The sequence below is a fragment of the Camelina sativa genome, chromosome 4, assembly GCF_030686135.1.
Source record: "Camelina sativa cultivar CO46 ecotype springtype chromosome 4, ASM3068613v1".
Classification (NCBI taxonomy): domain Eukaryota; kingdom Viridiplantae; phylum Streptophyta; class Magnoliopsida; order Brassicales; family Brassicaceae; genus Camelina; species Camelina sativa.
Window position 1 is genome coordinate 1,552,787 of NC_141883.1, and position 18,240 is coordinate 1,571,026.

Here is an 18,240-nt window from a genome sequence, read left to right on the forward strand (position 1 = left end):
TTTTTAGAGGTTACCCGGACCGGAATACCTATCGGATTGTGGTTGGATCGAACCGACCGGCCGGTCCGGTCCTGGTTAAAAAACATTGATATAAATCATTCAGATCTCCATTCACTAAAATACATCTCTCATATTCATACAAAAGGATAATAATAATAATAACAATCGTTTCTCAGTTTACAATGTTAAACCGTCTTATAAATTATATTTTATTTTGAAATTATAATACAGGTAAAAGAAATTTCAACCCGTGCTAGCACGGGTCCAAATCTAGTTTATGATTATTGTTAACAAATCTACAACGTACAATTCTCCCCACCATAGTCGGATCTCAACCTAACGAGAATTGAGAATGTGAATTTAAGGTCTCTTTAGGTTTGGAATTATTATTATGAATTTATGATTATTATGAACCAATCCACAATTCTCTTGAACTATTATTGTAAATTCATAAATTCTTATTTGCAAATCCAATAAGAATTTATAAATCAATGAACCAATAACAATCATTAGAGGATTAGCCCAAATTGATCATCCTAAAAAATGAAAAAGAAAACTTTTTGTTTGTTTTTCCTTTTTTTATCATCAAAAAATGATCGTGGGCTCGTCTAGGTGCCCAGTTGATGATCTAAGTTAGTTCTAAACCGGTAAACATAAGATCGTTTGTTTAGAAACAAAGAGAAGATAGCGTTAATGTAAGTTATGTACTTATGTCATTTCTTTTTTCTGCTGGAATTTGTTGGTACAAGCTTGAAGTTAGCTTGAGAAAGAAGCAATACTAATCCTAATCAAGTTGTGATTCAAGAGATAAGGTTCAAAAGAGTTTAGAAGCTATCTAAACTTAAGTGTTTTGTAAAATGATTAGGATTGGTGTTTATTATATAAAGAGTAGTCGAGGCATGACATAAGAAAACTTTATAAATTCGTCTCACATTGAATTCACGAGAGTAAGAAGAAGAGACATGAAGTCGGTGGAGAAAACTCAGAAACTCCTTACGATCAAACAAGTTGCTTTGTCTGCAAGAAAAGAAATCAAACAAAGAAGAAGAGAGTCTGAGAAGATTCATATACCTAACGATGTCGTCGTCGAAGAAATCATGATGAAGCTTCCGGTGAGATCGCTCATGAGATTCCAAACTGTGTCGAAAGAGTGGAGAACTCTGATCAGGTCAAGAGATTTCGGGGAAAGACACATGGCTCTTCAGAAAAGCAAAGGGTGCAAACTCCTTTTTGTCTGTGATGATTTTAAAGAACGTACGGAAGACACTCTCTTTTTAACAACAGTTGCCGTGGAGAAGAAGTCACCTTCTGTGGTAGATGAACAAGCTTTGGAATTCGAATTTAAGGGGATTCTAGAGATTTCCGAGAGCTGCGATGGCCTTGTCTGCTTCTACGACCAAACAAGAGCAGTGGAAGTTATAAATCCGGCCACCACAATGTTCATAGAACTCCCTCTATCGAGAATTCAACGGCTTTGTACATACAATCCAAGCCCGGAGGTAGAGCTGGAGCCAGTTCAAGATCCAAATCCTGTTCTAGATCCAATCATGTCGGATACTAAACTTGGATTTGGAAAAGACAGCGTTAATGGAAGGTATAAACTAGTCTGGATGTATCATACTTCTCCTACTACTCCTCCTACGTGCGAGGTTTTGGATTTAGAGGAAAAAAAATGGAGGTTCGTGAACACTACTACACTTGATCATCATAATATCTTGTTCAATCAGAGGCCAGTGTTTGCAAACGGATCACTCTATTGGCTCACGGGAGATAAAGATGGATATCCAACAAAAAATACCAAACTCATAGTTTTTGATATGCACACGGAGATATTTCAAGTCATTCCAACCCCACCGTGTATTACCCGTGATGCCCGTGGTGACAAGATTGGTTTATGCAATCTTGATGGTCGTCTCTGCATTTCTGAGTTGAAGGGAGATTGCAAACAAGAGTTTTGGTGGAGAGTTGAAGACAACAAATGGGAGAGGATCTTCTCAGTTGATTTGCATTCTACTTCCACTTGGTTTGCTGGTGTCACCTCGCAGCCTCTCATACCTTTAACCATTTCTAGGGACACCAATAAAGTCATCCTTTCACTTCGCTATCAAGATAATCTTGTTGCCCTCGATCTTGATCCTAACTCTTCAGTTTGTCATTTGTATTTTTCTGGTTACTACGGCTTAGTATGTCCTTATTTTCCAACTTTCACTTAATTTTTCCTTGAAGTTTTAGCAGAGTTGTAGGCTTGTGGCTTTTTTTCTGGAGAGAAATAAAAACTGGGCAGTTTTATATGTTTATAATCCAACAACTTTAATGAATATCAAATTGTATGACTTGCTTCTTTTTTTCTTTTTTCTTTTTTAATTCATTGGAGTGAATGAATGAATATAGAGCAAAAAGAGTATATATCACAGTTTGGAACTATAGCATTATTGCCGAGCAAGATTAATGGGGGGTTCATATATTGGGGTACTTATACACTGTTTGAATTTTTTAAGAATTTATTGTGTATTGTTTTGTAAATAAAAACTAATGATCTCTTAGTTAAAATTTTCTCCTCCAATGGTAAGTTCTAATTTTGGGTCTCTTATTTTTTTTAAAAATTATTTTTTTTTGAAATTTGAAAATTTTAAATAGAATAGAAGTAATATAAATATGTAAACATTTAAGATTATATAAAAATAGGAAAATATTGCATTTAATTAATTTGTAAACATATAAAACATAATAAAAAACATTAATACATTGTGGGATATAGTAACCTCAAAAGGGAGATTCAGTTTCGTTTTGGGGAATGAATGAGAAGTGAATACAACAAAATCTCGAAATAGTAAAAGTGGCCAACAGGTTTTTGATTTGTTCACACCAAGGTAAAAGAATTAGAAACACGACTGGAACTCTAGTTTGAGGTTCTCTTGTATGAGTAGAGGATTCTACTCTGTTTCGCTTAAGATGGGGACAATCAGAGGATTCATCTGTGCAATATATACAATTGCCCACCTACCATAGTCAAAAGATAAAACAAAAAGAAGTAAGAAACTGTGACCAAAGCAACAGCAGATTGTCGCAGCAATGACCAAGGTAAGATGTATCCTGTTATCAGAGAAATTTAGATGAGATATTTTGACTCCATTACATGTTTTACAGAACGAGAGTTCAAAGCAAATATAGTCAAGAAACAAAGAAGACAGACTATGAATTACAAAGCTTGAACACATCCATAAAACCTTTAGAGCACAAGAAACAAAACCATTATAGTACTATTTCTAACATCAACCAAAGCTACCTTGAAGAAATCACCACGTCAAGCAACCCAATTCAAAGAATTTGAAACCCATTATTAAATGTTTCCCGTTTTACAATTCTCAATTCCAAGAGTAAGAGAGTTCAAATATTCAATCATCTTCAGAAGAGATTTTACGTTCAGTTGAATCCTGGGAACTAACATTGATGCAGCAATCAAATCTAACACAGACACACGACCAATTCATACCTTAGGATATTAAGAAATCAAATTAAAAGTATCAAAAAATTTGCAAAGTAAGAGGGAACCCATGTTTGATTCCTGAATCTCCGACGAGATGTATTACACGCACGTGAATTCAAGGTACAATTTAAAAAACCTCAACGCGATCGATTCAAATCCGATCGAAAAAGACGGGAGAGGAGAAAGTGTCTGAGAGATCTTACAGATTTTCGATCCAAATTCAAAGAACCCTAATTGATTCAAACAACAAACATCAAAGAACCCTAATTGTTTCAAACAACAAACATCAAATAACCCTTACCTTGGGATTCCAATTGATTCAAACTCTTCCTATTTAATCTATCGCGATGGGACACGGCCGAGTCATCAATTCACGATGATGAGCATCTCCTCCGACCGCAATCTCCTCTTCCTCCACACCCTTCGATTCCAAATACAAATCTTCGTTTTTTCGCAGTCGCGAGAGAAAGAGAGAGAGAGAAGGAAAGAGTGATATGCGATCCAAATAATTTTTTTTCCCCTTTTCTATTTTTTTTGTTAGACCAATACCATGAACAGAAATGAGTATACTATATAAGGGAATCTCTTAAATTTTTTCTTTTGTTCTGATTTATTTTTTTGGACCAAAATGCTAAGAACTTCCCTATGAACCAGCCGATGGGGAAGGTCTTAGCTCTACACAAAAAATTGTTTCCAACCCCTTTACCCCTCTAAACATTATTGCATACCTATATTTCTAATAATGAAGCTTTCTCTTCGTTTGATCTCAGTCGTCGTTCTTCTATAGTTTGATGCATGATACTTAAAAAAAAATGTGGGATATTAAATATGCATTTCATGCCCATTCTTTACATATATATATATATATATATATATATAATTAAATATGCATTCATGTAATTACAATTAATATAATAAAATGTGGGATATGTTTTTGGAATCTTTTGCCCTTTATTATTCTACATTTATGGTTTCTATAATACAGTAATACTCTAAAGTGTAAGCAGTAAGCAGAAACTAACTGACTTAACTAACAACCAATTCTACAGGTAAATTAATTAACTAATGCGTTAACAAACTAATTAACAGACTCACAAAACAAGAGCAAACCTCATTAACAGACTAACGGACGTAGTTCAATAAAAAAAAACAATTTAGATGATTATCAAATAAATTAAACATACTTTTAGCTTAAAAAAGTTAAACTGAATAGTGAGTACGTAGTAAACTAACAACATTAAAACTATAATATATATATATATATAGATATATATATTTCATTATCGTGGGGTTAGTGTATAGAGTAGTATGTAACATGAGAAATTATATCTCGTCGCATAACAATAATTATTAATATTAATAATAATTACTTGAGGCTGCGTGTATCATCCATATTCTAATATAATCGTTTTATTTTCTCCTGAATCTAAAACTCGCACGTAAACAGACCTATATATACTCAACTTCACTAGTCATCGATCCCTAAGCCATTATCATCTCTTAATTCACTTTCTCTCTAGTTTTCTAATTTCCCAAACCCTTTCACGGAAAATCCGAAACCCAAATGGCCGACGAGTGGAAATCTCATGAAGATGTTCTTTTACTCGAGGGGATCAAGAAATATGGAACCTTTAGATGGGATAAGATATCAACATCGTTTCTTCTCTCCCAGCGAAGCATCGATGAATGCAAAGAAAGGTTCAAATCTTTCGTTGAACCAAAGGTATGGTTACTTTCCCGAGAAAATTCTGTTCTGTTTATCGAGAATCTAGGGGTTTCTTCAGTACGTCAATAGCTAATCCATCTTTTTTTTTTCTTCTTTGCGCAATATAACATTCATGTTTCTCGAGAAAGTTTTGCTCTTGTTTCTTTAGAATCAGGGGTTCAATATAAATCTTTCCGTTTCTTTACGAATAGTTTCTTCTTTGCGCAATATAACATTCGTGTTTTCTCGAGAAAGTTTTGTTCTTGTTTCTTTAGAATCAGGGGTTCAATATAAATCTTTCCGTTTCTTTACGACTAGTTTCTTCTTTGCACATTACATTTTTTTTTTTTTTTTCAACCAAACATTAATCAAATTAAAAAATAACTCCAAGATTGGTTGCCCAAACCGGAGGAAAAGAGTTTACAAAGGAAATTTCAGAGGAAAGCAATCTTGAAGAACGGGCTAGACAATCTGCCCTTACATTGAGCTCTCTAGAGATCCTGATCAGGGAGAACGAGGAAAAGCATGGTCTGAGCACAAGAAACTCCTCTAACAGGTTCGAAAAAGATGGCCAATCGTCAGGCGTCTGCACATTACATTTATAATCAGCTTTTTCATTTCTTCGAATGCAACTTGGTTATATTCCCGGGAAGATGTTCGGTTTATCTGAAAATATAGATATATATGTTTCTTTTAGGTTAAAGTTCTATATGATAATCTTTATAAGCCTTTGCTATATATATATATACACAAACCAAATAAACCCAAAGAATCTTTCCAAAGAATTTAATTTATTGTTCTTTTTCTATAAAGTCAAACTTATAGTATGCTTATTTTATTTTAGGCATGGACCTATGAAGACGACAAAAAACTACGCGAATTAGCTCATATTCACCAGCCTTCGTGGACTACTATCGGTGGATTGATGGGCAGAGACCCCAATTTATGCTATCAGCGCTTTATGTCACTTCCTTCTACATCGGTAAATGATCTTGATCTTTTGTTCTTAGTTTTCATTTATTTTTAGAATTCTTTTTGTTTTGACTCTTGAAAATATATTCATCGTTTTCTTTATTTCATTAAGCACCGGAAGAGAAGAAGGTTCAAGCTGGAATCATAAAAAAATATAGACCAAAAAGAAAGGTGTGTGTGTTTATTTTTCTTGAAATGTATATTCTTTTCATAAAGTTTAATATACAGTTTATTTCAATAATTTTTTTTTTGTTTTTTGTAATAAATAAAAATCCATAGGTTTCACAGAAAGTGGAAATCCCAACACCAATCCTTGGAGATAAGCCGAAATTGGCCAAACAGAAGGTGACTTTTGTGTATATCTGTATTTTTAGTTTTTCACTAACGAAAGGAAATGAGGTAATTTATTAATAAATTATATATCAATTTTAACGTATGGTTCTTTTTATTTATATAGGGCCGATGCATGAAACGGAAGTGGATTGATGTTTAATAAGGAGCTCCGGATTGAAGTTGTTTTAAAAGGAGCTTTGTTTTGTTAAGTGTGACAGCATTTTTTTTTTTCCCTGGTGTTCTGAAATTTTGAATATTTTTGGCTTTTATATAATTTTTTTTGGGGATCAAAGTGGCTTTTTTAATTAAAATAATCTTTCATCAACAACAAATTGAGACATGGATCGATTCACACAATTCTATAACGTAATAAAATAATAATAGAGAAATCGTCAGTTTTAGTTGATATTTATTTAATTTCCACTTATTTTCCAAAAAGGTCGCCGGGAAAAGTAAAATAAAAAAGCCGTCACGTCTTCCGAGAAATACAATAAGAGTATAGATAGATAGATAGAGCTTGCTTCCACGTAAGGAATCTAAATTTGGTTTCGTAGCGAACACGATGGGTTCCATTGAAGAAGAGCAAAGACCTCTCATCGAAGAAGGTTTAATATTACAGGTTTGTTCAATTTTGTTCTTAAGTTAACCAATTAGGTTGGCGAATTTCGGATTTCGCATCTTTAGGGTATTTGCTGAAATTCAAAAAAAAAAAAAAAAAAAATCTTGATTTTAGATTGATCTTATGCTTTTGCTTTCTGGGTTTATTGAGATAGTTTCTGGGTAATCACTGTTTTATCTGATCCCAGTGTTGTTCTTATGATCGTTTTTAATATTTAGGTGATGATTCCTATGTTTTTCTGGGTTTATTACAAGTTGTGATCAAAATTAAAGGTCGAATTCATTGTTTATGTGATTTTGTTTTCAAACCAGGAAGCGAAATTGTATGCTGAAGATGGTTCGGTTGACTTTAATGGGAACCCACCATTGAAGGAGAAAACAGGGAACTGGAAAGCTTGTCCTTTCATTCTTGGTAATGAATGCTGTGAGAGGCTAGCTTACTATGGTATTGCTGGGAATCTAATCACTTACCTCACTACTAAGCTACATCAAGGAAACGTCTCCGCTGCTACAAACGTTACCACATGGCAAGGGACTTGTTATCTTACTCCTCTCATTGGAGCTATCTTAGCCGATGCTTATTGGGGAAGATACTGGACCATCGCTTGTTTCTCTGGGATTTATTTCATCGTAAGTGTTTTTCTTATAACCATGTTTGTTTGTTTGCAACAATGGCTTTGCAAGACTTGTGATTTTGTGAGCCAAGACATAGTTGGTCAAGACTTAGCTATAGGTCTACTATGTTCACCCTATGATTGATAGCATATTAGAGCTCTGTATGTTGGTTAGAGAGCAACTATCCTAGTTTACTGATTTCACAATCGACTTACTATGTCCACCCTAGAACTGATTTGAGCATATCATAGCTCTGTATGTTGGTTAAGAGTCTAGAGAGTAGTTAGTAAGCATGTATTGAAATCCTACTTTAATGGTTTCAGAATTGATTTAAAGTATCATGTTTTGGTTTGTTTGCTCTGGTTACTGATTGGTTTTGTTTTCGTTTAGGGGATGTCGGCGCTTACTCTTTCAGCTTCAGTTCCAGCATTGAAGCCAGCGGAATGCATTGGTGATTTTTGTCCATCAGCAACGCCAGCTCAGTATGCAATGTTTTTTGGCGGGCTTTACCTGATCGCTCTCGGCACTGGAGGTATCAAACCGTGTGTCTCATCCTTTGGTGCAGATCAGTTTGATGACACGGACTCGCGTGAACGTGTTAGAAAAGCTTCCTTCTTCAACTGGTTTTACTTTTCAATCAATATTGGAGCACTTGTGTCATCTAGTCTTCTAGTTTGGATTCAAGAGAATCGCGGGTGGGGTTTAGGTTTTGGGATACCAACCGTGTTCATGGGACTCGCCATTGCAAGTTTCTTCTTTGGCACACCACTTTATAGGTTTCAGAAGCCTGGAGGAAGTCCTATAACTCGGATTTCACAAGTCGTGGTTGCTTCATTCCGGAAATCTTCTGTCAAAGTCCCTGAAGACCCCACGCTTCTGTATGAAACACAAGACAAGAGCTCTGCTATTGCTGGAAGTAGAAAGATCGAGCATACCAATGATAGCAAGTAAAAAAATATTAATCCGCTTCATTAACTTTCGAGGAACGTATAGCTTTGTTTGGTTTGACAAGGTCACCGATATGATGCAGGTATCTTGACAAAGCCGCTGTTATCTCAGAAGAAGAGTTAAAGTCTGGAGATTTTTCCAACTCGTGGAGACTATGCACTGTAACGCAAGTTGAAGAACTTAAGATTCTGATTCGAATGTTCCCAATCTGGGCATCCGGGATCATTTTCTCAGCTGTATACGCACAAATGTCAACAATGTTTGTTCAACAAGGCCGTGCCATGAACTGCAAAATTGGATCTTTCCAGCTTCCTCCAGCAGCACTCGGGACATTTGACACAGCTAGTGTTATCATCTGGGTCCCTCTCTACGACCGGTTCATCGTTCCTTTTGCAAGACGGTTCACAGGAGTAGACAAAGGATTCACCGAGATACAACGAATGGGAATCGGTCTGTTTGTCTCTGTTCTCTGTATGGCAGCTGCAGCCGTCGTCGAAATCATCCGTCTCCATATGGCCAACGACCTCGGACTAGTCGAGTCTGGAGCCCCGGTTCCGATATCCGTCTTATGGCAGATACCGCAGTACTTCATTCTCGGTGCAGGTGAAGTATTCTACTTCATCGGTCAGCTAGAATTCTTCTACGACCAATCTCCAGATGCAATGAGAAGTTTGTGCAGTGCCTTGGCTCTATTGACCAATGCTCTTGGGAACTACTTGAGCTCGTTGATACTCACACTCGTGACTTATTTCACAACAATGAATGGCCAACAAGGTTGGATTTCAGATAATCTCAATGCAGGTCATCTGGATTACTTCTTCTGGCTTTTGGCTGGTCTTAGCCTTGTGAACATGGCGGTTTACTACTTCTCTGCTGCTAGGTATAAGCAGAAGAAAGCTTCGTAGTAACGTTGTTGTCTTTTTCTCTCCTTTCATTACATACAAAGCTTGTTTCTTTCAACTGTAACTGTCTGTATCTGTTCTGTGTACTGTCCAATATTTACCAGAACAATTGTGTATTTTTCTTTCAAATTGAAAAAAATTCAAGTCGCATTTGCAATATTATACACAATCCAGGGTTGAAATTCTAAATAAAGAGAAACTATACAAAAAGCTTTCGTGGTTAGTAAATGGTCCTTCGTTATGTCTTTTGGACCACCGTTTTGACTTCATCCCCCTAAGCTAATTCCCTTACTCATTTTTTTCTCCCATTTGATTTCCCATTTATATATTTTTTTTCTCTTCCCTATTAAGTAATACTAATAAGAATTATTTATTTTACCCAAAGTATATATCTTTTGTCCTCATACTCTGGCTCTATGTGTCTAACACCTTTTCTTCTTATTTTTTCATTGTTGCTTTGGAATACATCGAAGACGAATCAAAACCATGATAACCATCATATCCCCTATATGGTAGCCGACAATAATTACTGATTTCTCTAATTTTTCTAACCACGGATTCAATACGAACGAATCATATATATAAAAGTAGAGTTTCAGTCTCTCCTTATTGGTCCACTTGACAATACAATTTTAACAAAAAAAAAATTTATATTAAAACACAAATTTAAAACAATTAATTTTCACATTTAACTCACATAATATAAAACTGAAATCTTTATAGCTTCTCCCTATAAATTATGCATTAACTTTATTTCTCTACTAAGTTGTATTAATCAATTATATTAAAACAAAACAATAAATTAAAATTGTAACTCTCATTTTTTTAAATATAAATTTTCATCATTTCTCTTCCTATAAATACTCATTATCTTATTCTCTTAGTCTATTACTATTTCATTCTCTCATCTTCTTCCACTACTCTCAAATCTTTTTTTTTTAGTTTTGTTTTGTTTTGTTTTGTATTTTTTTGTTATTGTTGTTGTATGGGTTATAAAAAATCAAATCAAATATCATTGTAAAAGCTTAGTTTTAGAGTTTGTATGATATGTATATCTTATATATTTATTTTAATCTTTTAAAATGTTTATCTCCATTTTCTATTTTATATTAACATCTTATAAGTCATTATTTTCATACTTCCTTACAATATTCACCATACAATAAGATCATAAAGTTGAAATGATTCATATGTAATTATCTATTATGTCTCTGGTTATCTCACATATTCATGTATCATTTTTAATAATTATAAAGATCAATATAATATTTAAAGATCAATATAATTATCTATTTATCCATTTATAAAGACTATTTTGTTTTGTGATCCAATTGTTAAATCTGTAGAGATCAATATAATATATATATTTTTTTATGATTTGAGGTTTTTGAAAACAAAAAGAACAGAATTAAACAATTGGTTTTTTGTGTCTTTAATCAAAATAAAAAATGATCCAAAAAACAAAACATATTCAACTGGAACTTAAATATAAAAATAAAATATAATTTTAAAAATATCATTTCACTAAATTCTTTAAAGATGAAACCATTAGTATGAAATCTAGCACTATAAATTAAATTGATGAGTGAAAACCACAAAAATATAAATTATCCTTGGGATTTTAAAAATTATTGAGATTGAAGAATTCATATAATTTTATAAGAAAACTAATTTAGTTTGTCACTTAAAAAGTAATATTTTTTATTTTGAAATATTATGTGTAAGTGTTGAGTTTATATCAACAAACAACCAAATCATGTGAATTTTGATTCAGCCACTTGATATTCCTTTTATTTTAGGTTATAAAAAATTAAAATATTTATTTATAATTAAAGACATGTAACTCCATTTAACTCAAATGTAACTCCTATCCAATAATTGTACATTAATTCATTCCTCCTACTAACTTATTATCTTTCAAGAGAAATTATTTTTGGTTAAATTTTAATATATTTTATTTATTTTGGTTGGCTAAACTTATATTCATATTTTGGTTGGCTAAATTAATATATTTCTCATGTAAAATTATTGTTTATAATATATTTCTCATTTCAAAGTTTAAAGCAATATATCATATATATATAAAAGTAAGGTTTTGGTCTCTCCTTATTGGTTGATTTTCATTTAATGTTTTCTAATTTTTATTTTATTTTTTTATTTGCTTTCTAATTGCTTTAAATAATATTTAATATCCAATAAACACAATACATTTAACTCACACATTAAAATAAAATTATAACTGAAAATAAAATAAATTATGCATTAATCATATTCTACCACTCAATTCTATTCAAACACAATAAATTACTATTGTAACTCCATAGTTCTAAATATAACTTCCATCATTTCTTATCATATAAATAAGTATTCTCTCAATCTATCATTCTCTCATACTGACATTCTTTTACTATCTCATTTTCACATTCTCTCATTCTCTTCTACAATTCCTCAAATCATTTTTCGTTTTTTTTGTTATTTTTGATTTCTTATTTTTGTTGTATGGGTTGTAAAAAAAAAAAAGAAATATCATTGTAAATTGTTAATGCTAAATTTTAATTTTAGAGACTACATGATATATATTTTACATTGTTCTTATTTTAAAAGATTTATCTCCTTTATCTAATTTGGATTATTATCTTATAAGTAATCATTATCTCTTCCTCTCCCACCAATATCAAATATTGTTATATCTCATATGTGTTGTAAGAGTTTGATTCTATATTTTAATTTAGAAAGTATTATATATATATATAGATATTACATTGTTCTATTTTTTAAAGATTCATCTGCATTATCTAATTTGGATTACCATCTTACAGTAAACATTCTCTCCTCCTCTCCTACCAATATCAAATGTTGTTATATCTCATATGTGTTGTAACTTGTAAGAGTTTGATTCTATATTTTAATGTAGAAAGTATTATATATATTTAACATTGTTTTCAATTTTTTTTTATTTATATAAAAAAAATATTTCTTTTATATTTCTTGCCTTTCTAATCTATTCATATTTATTTTTTAAATTTGCATAGTTAAATTTAAATTCACATATGTTGGTTTTAACAAAACAATCAACTTTATTTGAGAATTAGATGTTCCTATTCATTTTTAAACGATCAATGTGTAACATATAAGCATTTTGTCTTGCAATCACAAGTTCCATTTCCATTGCTTAACTCCATGGTTAAACTATAGTATATGTTGTCCTATTTGTAGGAATAACAACATACTTATTTAATTTATTTAAAAGAGCATATGATTAAACGAAATAAACATTTCTCCAAATTTTATAATTCAATCAGTGAGTGTACTTATTAATTTGAAAAACTTTTACATTGAAGTTCATAAAATCATATAAGAAAACTAAAATGTTATATCACTTCAAATTTGGAAGGAAACACTTGGTATTCCTTTTTAAAAAAGTCAAGACACATATAAAAATTTATTAATATTTAACTCACTTTAAAGACATTAAAGGTCATTTAACTAAAAAATAACTTCTATCCAATAATTTCATACATTCCTCCCACAAATAAAAAAAAATATATATATATATATATATATATGTTCAAGATTGTATTTAAATATTACATAACTTTTTAGTTAGCTAAATTTATAGTCACATATATACAATATATATACATAAGATTTTATATTCCTTATTAACACCATAATTCGACCCATTATTTGCTTAACTCAATATTGGTTTCAAAGCCAACTAAAGAAAAACAGAAACGATCTTATTGATATTAGATCAAAACATGGGTATACAAACATAATCACTTACACGGAAGATATTTTTAAAAAATAACTTATTATTGCAACATCAACGTATGAAGGGTTTACATAAGCAGTTAATTAGAAAATCTATAATACAATAAATGTATTGGAAACAATATCACTCAATGATAAGATTAGATCCTCAAAAGCAAGAAACAACATCTTCATAATTCATAAAAAGTAAACGCCACAATTATACACATCTGAACGAAATGGTATAAACATATAATGTATAAATAAAAGTGACGGCAAAACCCATATATGCCTAATTAAAACGAAATAATACAAAAGAGAAAACGAAAAAGACCAAAAAAAACAAGAAAGTGCCAACTACACCACAACCCACGCGTTGCATGGAGAAGCACCTAGTTATATTATATTATTGTGGACAGTTTTTTTTTACGAGTATATTTTCCTTTTTCACGAAATATTTTGATCAATGATAAAATAAAAAATTAGGCATAATCTTACTATATAAAGACGACTTATGTAGTAGACTAGCTACTATGTATGCTTTTTTTTCTTTCTCATTCATGCACATTCTCTATATTATTATAAAAGCGTGGAATGATCTGCGTATGTGCCAAAATTAGCTTTAATGATTTAAGAGATTTTTTTTTTGTTTTTCTTAAAACCATTGTTGAGTTATTGAAATCAGAAAGTTTAACACGAAACCCTACAAATAAAAATAAAAACAAAAATGAGAAAAAAAATAGAAACAATAATTATGCTATGGTCAAAGATTCAAAGCTAAGCAGTTGGGCTATTTTTAATTTAAATTTAAATTTAATTCATTTTGGTCTAAAACCTAGCTGGGGTGAAAAAGAGAGAAAGTTAAAAATAGAGGAAACTTCTTCATTTTGGTAAATCCCAAATCCCTATAGTGTAATTTCTTGGGTTATAAACTAAAGAAAATTTGTTTTTTTTTTTAATACCAAACAAAGGTATACACAATCTTAATATTACTAGTTTCATTTTTATTTGGACCCTCTCAACATACATCAGCTGTTACTAATTACTACTATTCATGTTATATACTATAAGGCTATATCGATTAATCAGCTCTGATTGGTATAACAATTACTCTTTAGGATGTTTTGAATTTTTTTTTTTTTTGGCAAACAGGATGTTTGGATTTTTAAGTTTTTCTTTTTTGGACTTTTACATGATGAGAATTATTGGATCAAAGCCCAAAAAACTTATCCCCGTTTATAAATCCCATATGATGTTTATTAAGATTGTTTATGACGGTGGTCCACGAGGTAAATGGATAAAAAGTAACATTAAAAATATTTTCTGAGAAAGAAATTATGTGTAAATGTAATATATTAGAAGGAAAATCTATATAATAATAACAATCTGAAAAATGCCAACAGTTGCGATTTTTCGTCGTACATTTTTGTAAAAAATATTTTTTTTTGACAGAAAAATTCAACGGTTGTATCTCTTTAAAAAGTTGCGTCTGTTAAATGTAGAGTTGTGTCTCTTACAAACAGTTGTGTCTATTCAAATGTTCACATCTTTATAAATTAAGTGACTTTTCATCATTATATTCAAATTTTCTTTATTTTATATTTATGACAGTAAATTTTTACAGTTGCGTCTCTCTAAAAAGTTACGTCTGTTGAATATATGTCTTTTACAAACAGTTGTGTCTGTTCACATCTTTAGAAATCTATATATTCGTCGTACCTTTTCAAAAAAATATATTTTTTTGACAGAAAAAATCAACGGTTGTATCTCTTTAAAAAGTTGCGTCTGTTAAATGTAGAGTTGTGTCTCTTACAAACAGTTGTGTCTGTTCACATCTTTAGAAATCTATATATTCGTCGTACCTTTTCGTTAAAATATATTTTTTTTGACAGAAAAATTCAACGGTTGCATCTCTTTTAAAAGTTGCGTCTGTTAGATGTAGAGTTGTGTCTCTTACAAACAGTTGTGTCTATTCAAATGTTCACATCTTTATAAATTTATATATAAGTGACTTCTCATCATTGTATTCAAATTTTCTTTATTTTATATTTTTGACAGTAAATTTTTATAGTTGCGTCTCTTTAAAGTTGCGTATGTTGAATATAGAGTTGTGTCTTTTACAAACAGTTGTGTCTGTTCACATCTTTAGAAATCTTTATATATTCGTCGTACCTTTTCGTAAAAATGTATTTTTTTGACTAGAAAAATTCAACGGTTGCATCTCTTTAAAAAGTTGCGTCTGTTAAATGTAGAGTTGTGTCTCTTACAAACAGTTGTGTCTATTCAAATGTTCACATCCTTATAAATTTATATATAAGTGACTTCTCATCATTGTATTCAAATTTTCTTTATTTTATATTTTTGACAGTAAATTTTTACAGTTGCGTCTCTCTAAAAAGTTGTGTCTGTTGAATATAGTAGAGTTGTGTCTTTTACAAACAGTTGTGTCTGTTCACATTTTTAGAAATCTATATATAAATAACTTCTCATCATTGTATTCAAATTTTCTTTATATTTGTATTAGTTAAAAGAGAATTTGTTGGAAATGATGTCTCATCATTGTGAGAAATTTATTCCAGTTTGATATATTTTGTTAATTGTTGTAATATTTAATTATATTCAATCCCTAGGTATACAACCATCTATTCATCGAGGGTTATCATTCTATTGGTATGAATCCAAACTGATTTTTTTTTGTTTTTTTTAGCTGTTAAAAATGTGGTTCAAGTTGGTTTTTTAGAAAATGAGAGCATATTGGCTCGTATATGTTTGTTTATTTTTTTGTCACAAGTATATATTTGTCTACTCCATGCTTTTTGATTAGAAAACTAATTGTATTATAGAAAACAAAATGGATTTCTATATTTTTATTTTTTAAGAAAATATCTGATTATGAAATATCAAGGTAAAAATAAAAATAAAATATCACAGTTTGTTCTATTATATTTTCTACCGTTGGGCATATTCAGTTTATTGGGAGATGGAAAACTGGTGATCAACAGAAAGATTGACGGTTGAGATGATTGTACAATAAACTATATTGACGACAAAAACTTATCTACAACTTCATACATGGTAAGAGAGTTTGTATATTTAGTTCTAATCATAATACATTCAAATTGAAATCTTAACAACAAAAGATACTGAATATGGCTGAAAAAAAAAATGAAATATTATAAAATTTTGAAAAGGTTTTGGATTATGACTACCAAAAAAAAAGAGGAGCATGTGGAAGCAATGAACCCGGCCGTCCTTGGCCAACCATCTTCCTTAGACGCGCACATTGTGATGCTACATTATGCACCTAAATATTATTGTTATAGGTTATAACTATTATTGTTCCCCTCTAATATTTATTATATTATTTATTTATGTGTGACTTGGGATAATTAACCAGCATCTTACGCAGAGAAAAATAAGTAGTAAGTACATTCAATATTGGATTAACCATATATATATATATATATATATAATCTATTATAATTGCCAAAATATTTAATGACTATAGTTTGTTTTACATAAAAATATGTTTCATCTATGAAACGATAGTTGTTTGTATTATATATTCATTTACAATACTGCCTTTATGAAAATAGATGTATTCTTTTTTATAATTTGATTCAAATAAATAAAATATGTTATAATTTTCTGTTTAGTTATATTCAAATTTGAGAGGATTGGTAATTTTCTTACTGATTGAGTGAATAGTAATATTTTCATTCATTTTGTATGAAGTAAAAATTGATTTTGGAAATAGAAATATGTTTGAGTTATGCTAAAAATATTAAAATAATTAATTGAAATGACAAATCATTTTGTCATTTTAAGAATGGTCCTCAATTAATATTTTTAATTTATTATATGATTATTTAAGAAATTTATATTGTCTTATACAATGTATTCATAATTTTATCATTTAAAACCAAAAAAATAATTAAAAATATAATCATTTACATATCATATTTGAAAACAAGAGAACAAGTTGTAATGGTTCATAAAATATACAAAAATATGACTGTAAGTTTAAGAAGAGAGGACACGACTGTAGATTGCATTTATTCATTTTTCAGAAATTAAAAAATATTTTGCGAAAAATTACGATGAAAAGACACAAATAAAATGTTACATTGAAAAGATACGAACGAAAGGTTATGACGAATAAAAGCGAACGAAATAACACAACTGCAATGTAATCTCATGGCAGTTAATCGTAAAGATTTGTTTAATTTGATATGTATAGCATTGTTAATTATATATTTAATCATATGTGAAAGTAAGATTATTTTTAAAGAATATTTTTCAATAAAGATATAAAGAATGTTTCAAAAATTCCTTTGTTTTTGAAATTTTTATTAAATAGTTTAGAAATCCCAATAGTTTAATAAATAAATTTAATTAAAGAAATTTTTGTAATAAATATTTTACTAAAATGAGTTCTTCCGTGATATCGCGGAGGCTCCATACCTAGTCATAATAGTAATCTAATGTGATTAGGTTTTCACTATCTTTTCTTTTCTTCACTAAAGTCAACGTTTTTTCATTAAAGTCTTCAAAATAATTGTAGCTATAGTTCGTTCACTTATTTTTTTTTTTCCACCGGTTAGTTGAATTGAATCTAACTCCATCTTCTTGATATATAAAATTTTGTTTTCTTGTTAGCCATCTTCTTTATGATAATTAAATTAAATAAATATTTTACCCCAGAAAAATGAAATCAATAGTACGTTTGTATCTTTGGGGGACAAACAAGCTTCTGAATAGTAGGATTTGCGCTAAAGTAAATTGGGAAAATAAACATAGCACAAAACTTCTAATGATATATTCATCGGTAGTAATAAGAGCTATACAGACAACGAATTGGCCCAATCACCTAAGGGAAAGATAAGCACAAGGAAAAAAAGAAGCAA

General features: G+C 30.5%; 2 protein-coding genes and 1 long non-coding RNA gene across 3 annotated transcripts; 2 read left to right on the plus strand and 1 right to left on the minus strand.

Annotated features, from left to right (window-relative positions):
- Positions 1-613: 613 nt before the first annotated feature.
- LOC104783449 (putative F-box protein At2g02030) lies at positions 614-2,236 on the plus strand. The gene has a single exon (XM_010508608.2). The coding sequence runs from the start codon at positions 963-965 to the stop codon at positions 2,211-2,213; it is 1,251 nt and encodes a 416-aa protein (XP_010506910.2). The 5' UTR covers positions 614-962; the 3' UTR covers positions 2,214-2,236.
- A 435-nt stretch (positions 2,237-2,671) lies between these two features.
- LOC104779543 (uncharacterized) lies at positions 2,672-4,240 on the minus strand. The gene is made up of 2 exons (XR_766490.3): positions 3,789-4,240; positions 2,672-3,000 (listed from the first exon to the last, which is right to left on the minus strand). It is a non-coding gene; the product is annotated as an uncharacterized LOC104779543 (long non-coding RNA).
- A 2,381-nt stretch (positions 4,241-6,621) lies between these two features.
- On the plus strand, positions 6,622-9,737 carry LOC104779545 (protein NRT1/ PTR FAMILY 8.3). Its single transcript, XM_010503910.3, has 4 exons — positions 6,622-7,116; positions 7,428-7,745; positions 8,121-8,677; positions 8,761-9,737. Exons 1-4 carry the CDS (start codon positions 7,060-7,062, stop codon positions 9,581-9,583), a joined length of 1,755 nt encoding a protein of 584 aa, XP_010502212.2. The 5' UTR covers positions 6,622-7,059; the 3' UTR covers positions 9,584-9,737.
- The last annotated feature ends 8,503 nt before the right edge of the window (positions 9,738-18,240 follow it).

Coding starts and splice junctions, on each gene's coding strand:
- LOC104783449 (XM_010508608.2), top strand. CDS start 963: ATGAAGTCGGTGGAGAAAACTCAGAAACTCCTTACGATCAAACAAGTT.
- LOC104779545 (XM_010503910.3), top strand. CDS start 7,060: ATGGGTTCCATTGAAGAAGAGCAAAGACCTCTCATCGAAGAAGGTTTA. Junction 7,117..7,427: donor AAGAAGGTTTAATATTACAG/GTTTGTTCAATT, acceptor TTTTCAAACCAG/GAAGCGAAATTGTATGCTGA. Junction 7,746..8,120: donor TCTCTGGGATTTATTTCATC/GTAAGTGTTTTT, acceptor GTTTTCGTTTAG/GGGATGTCGGCGCTTACTCT.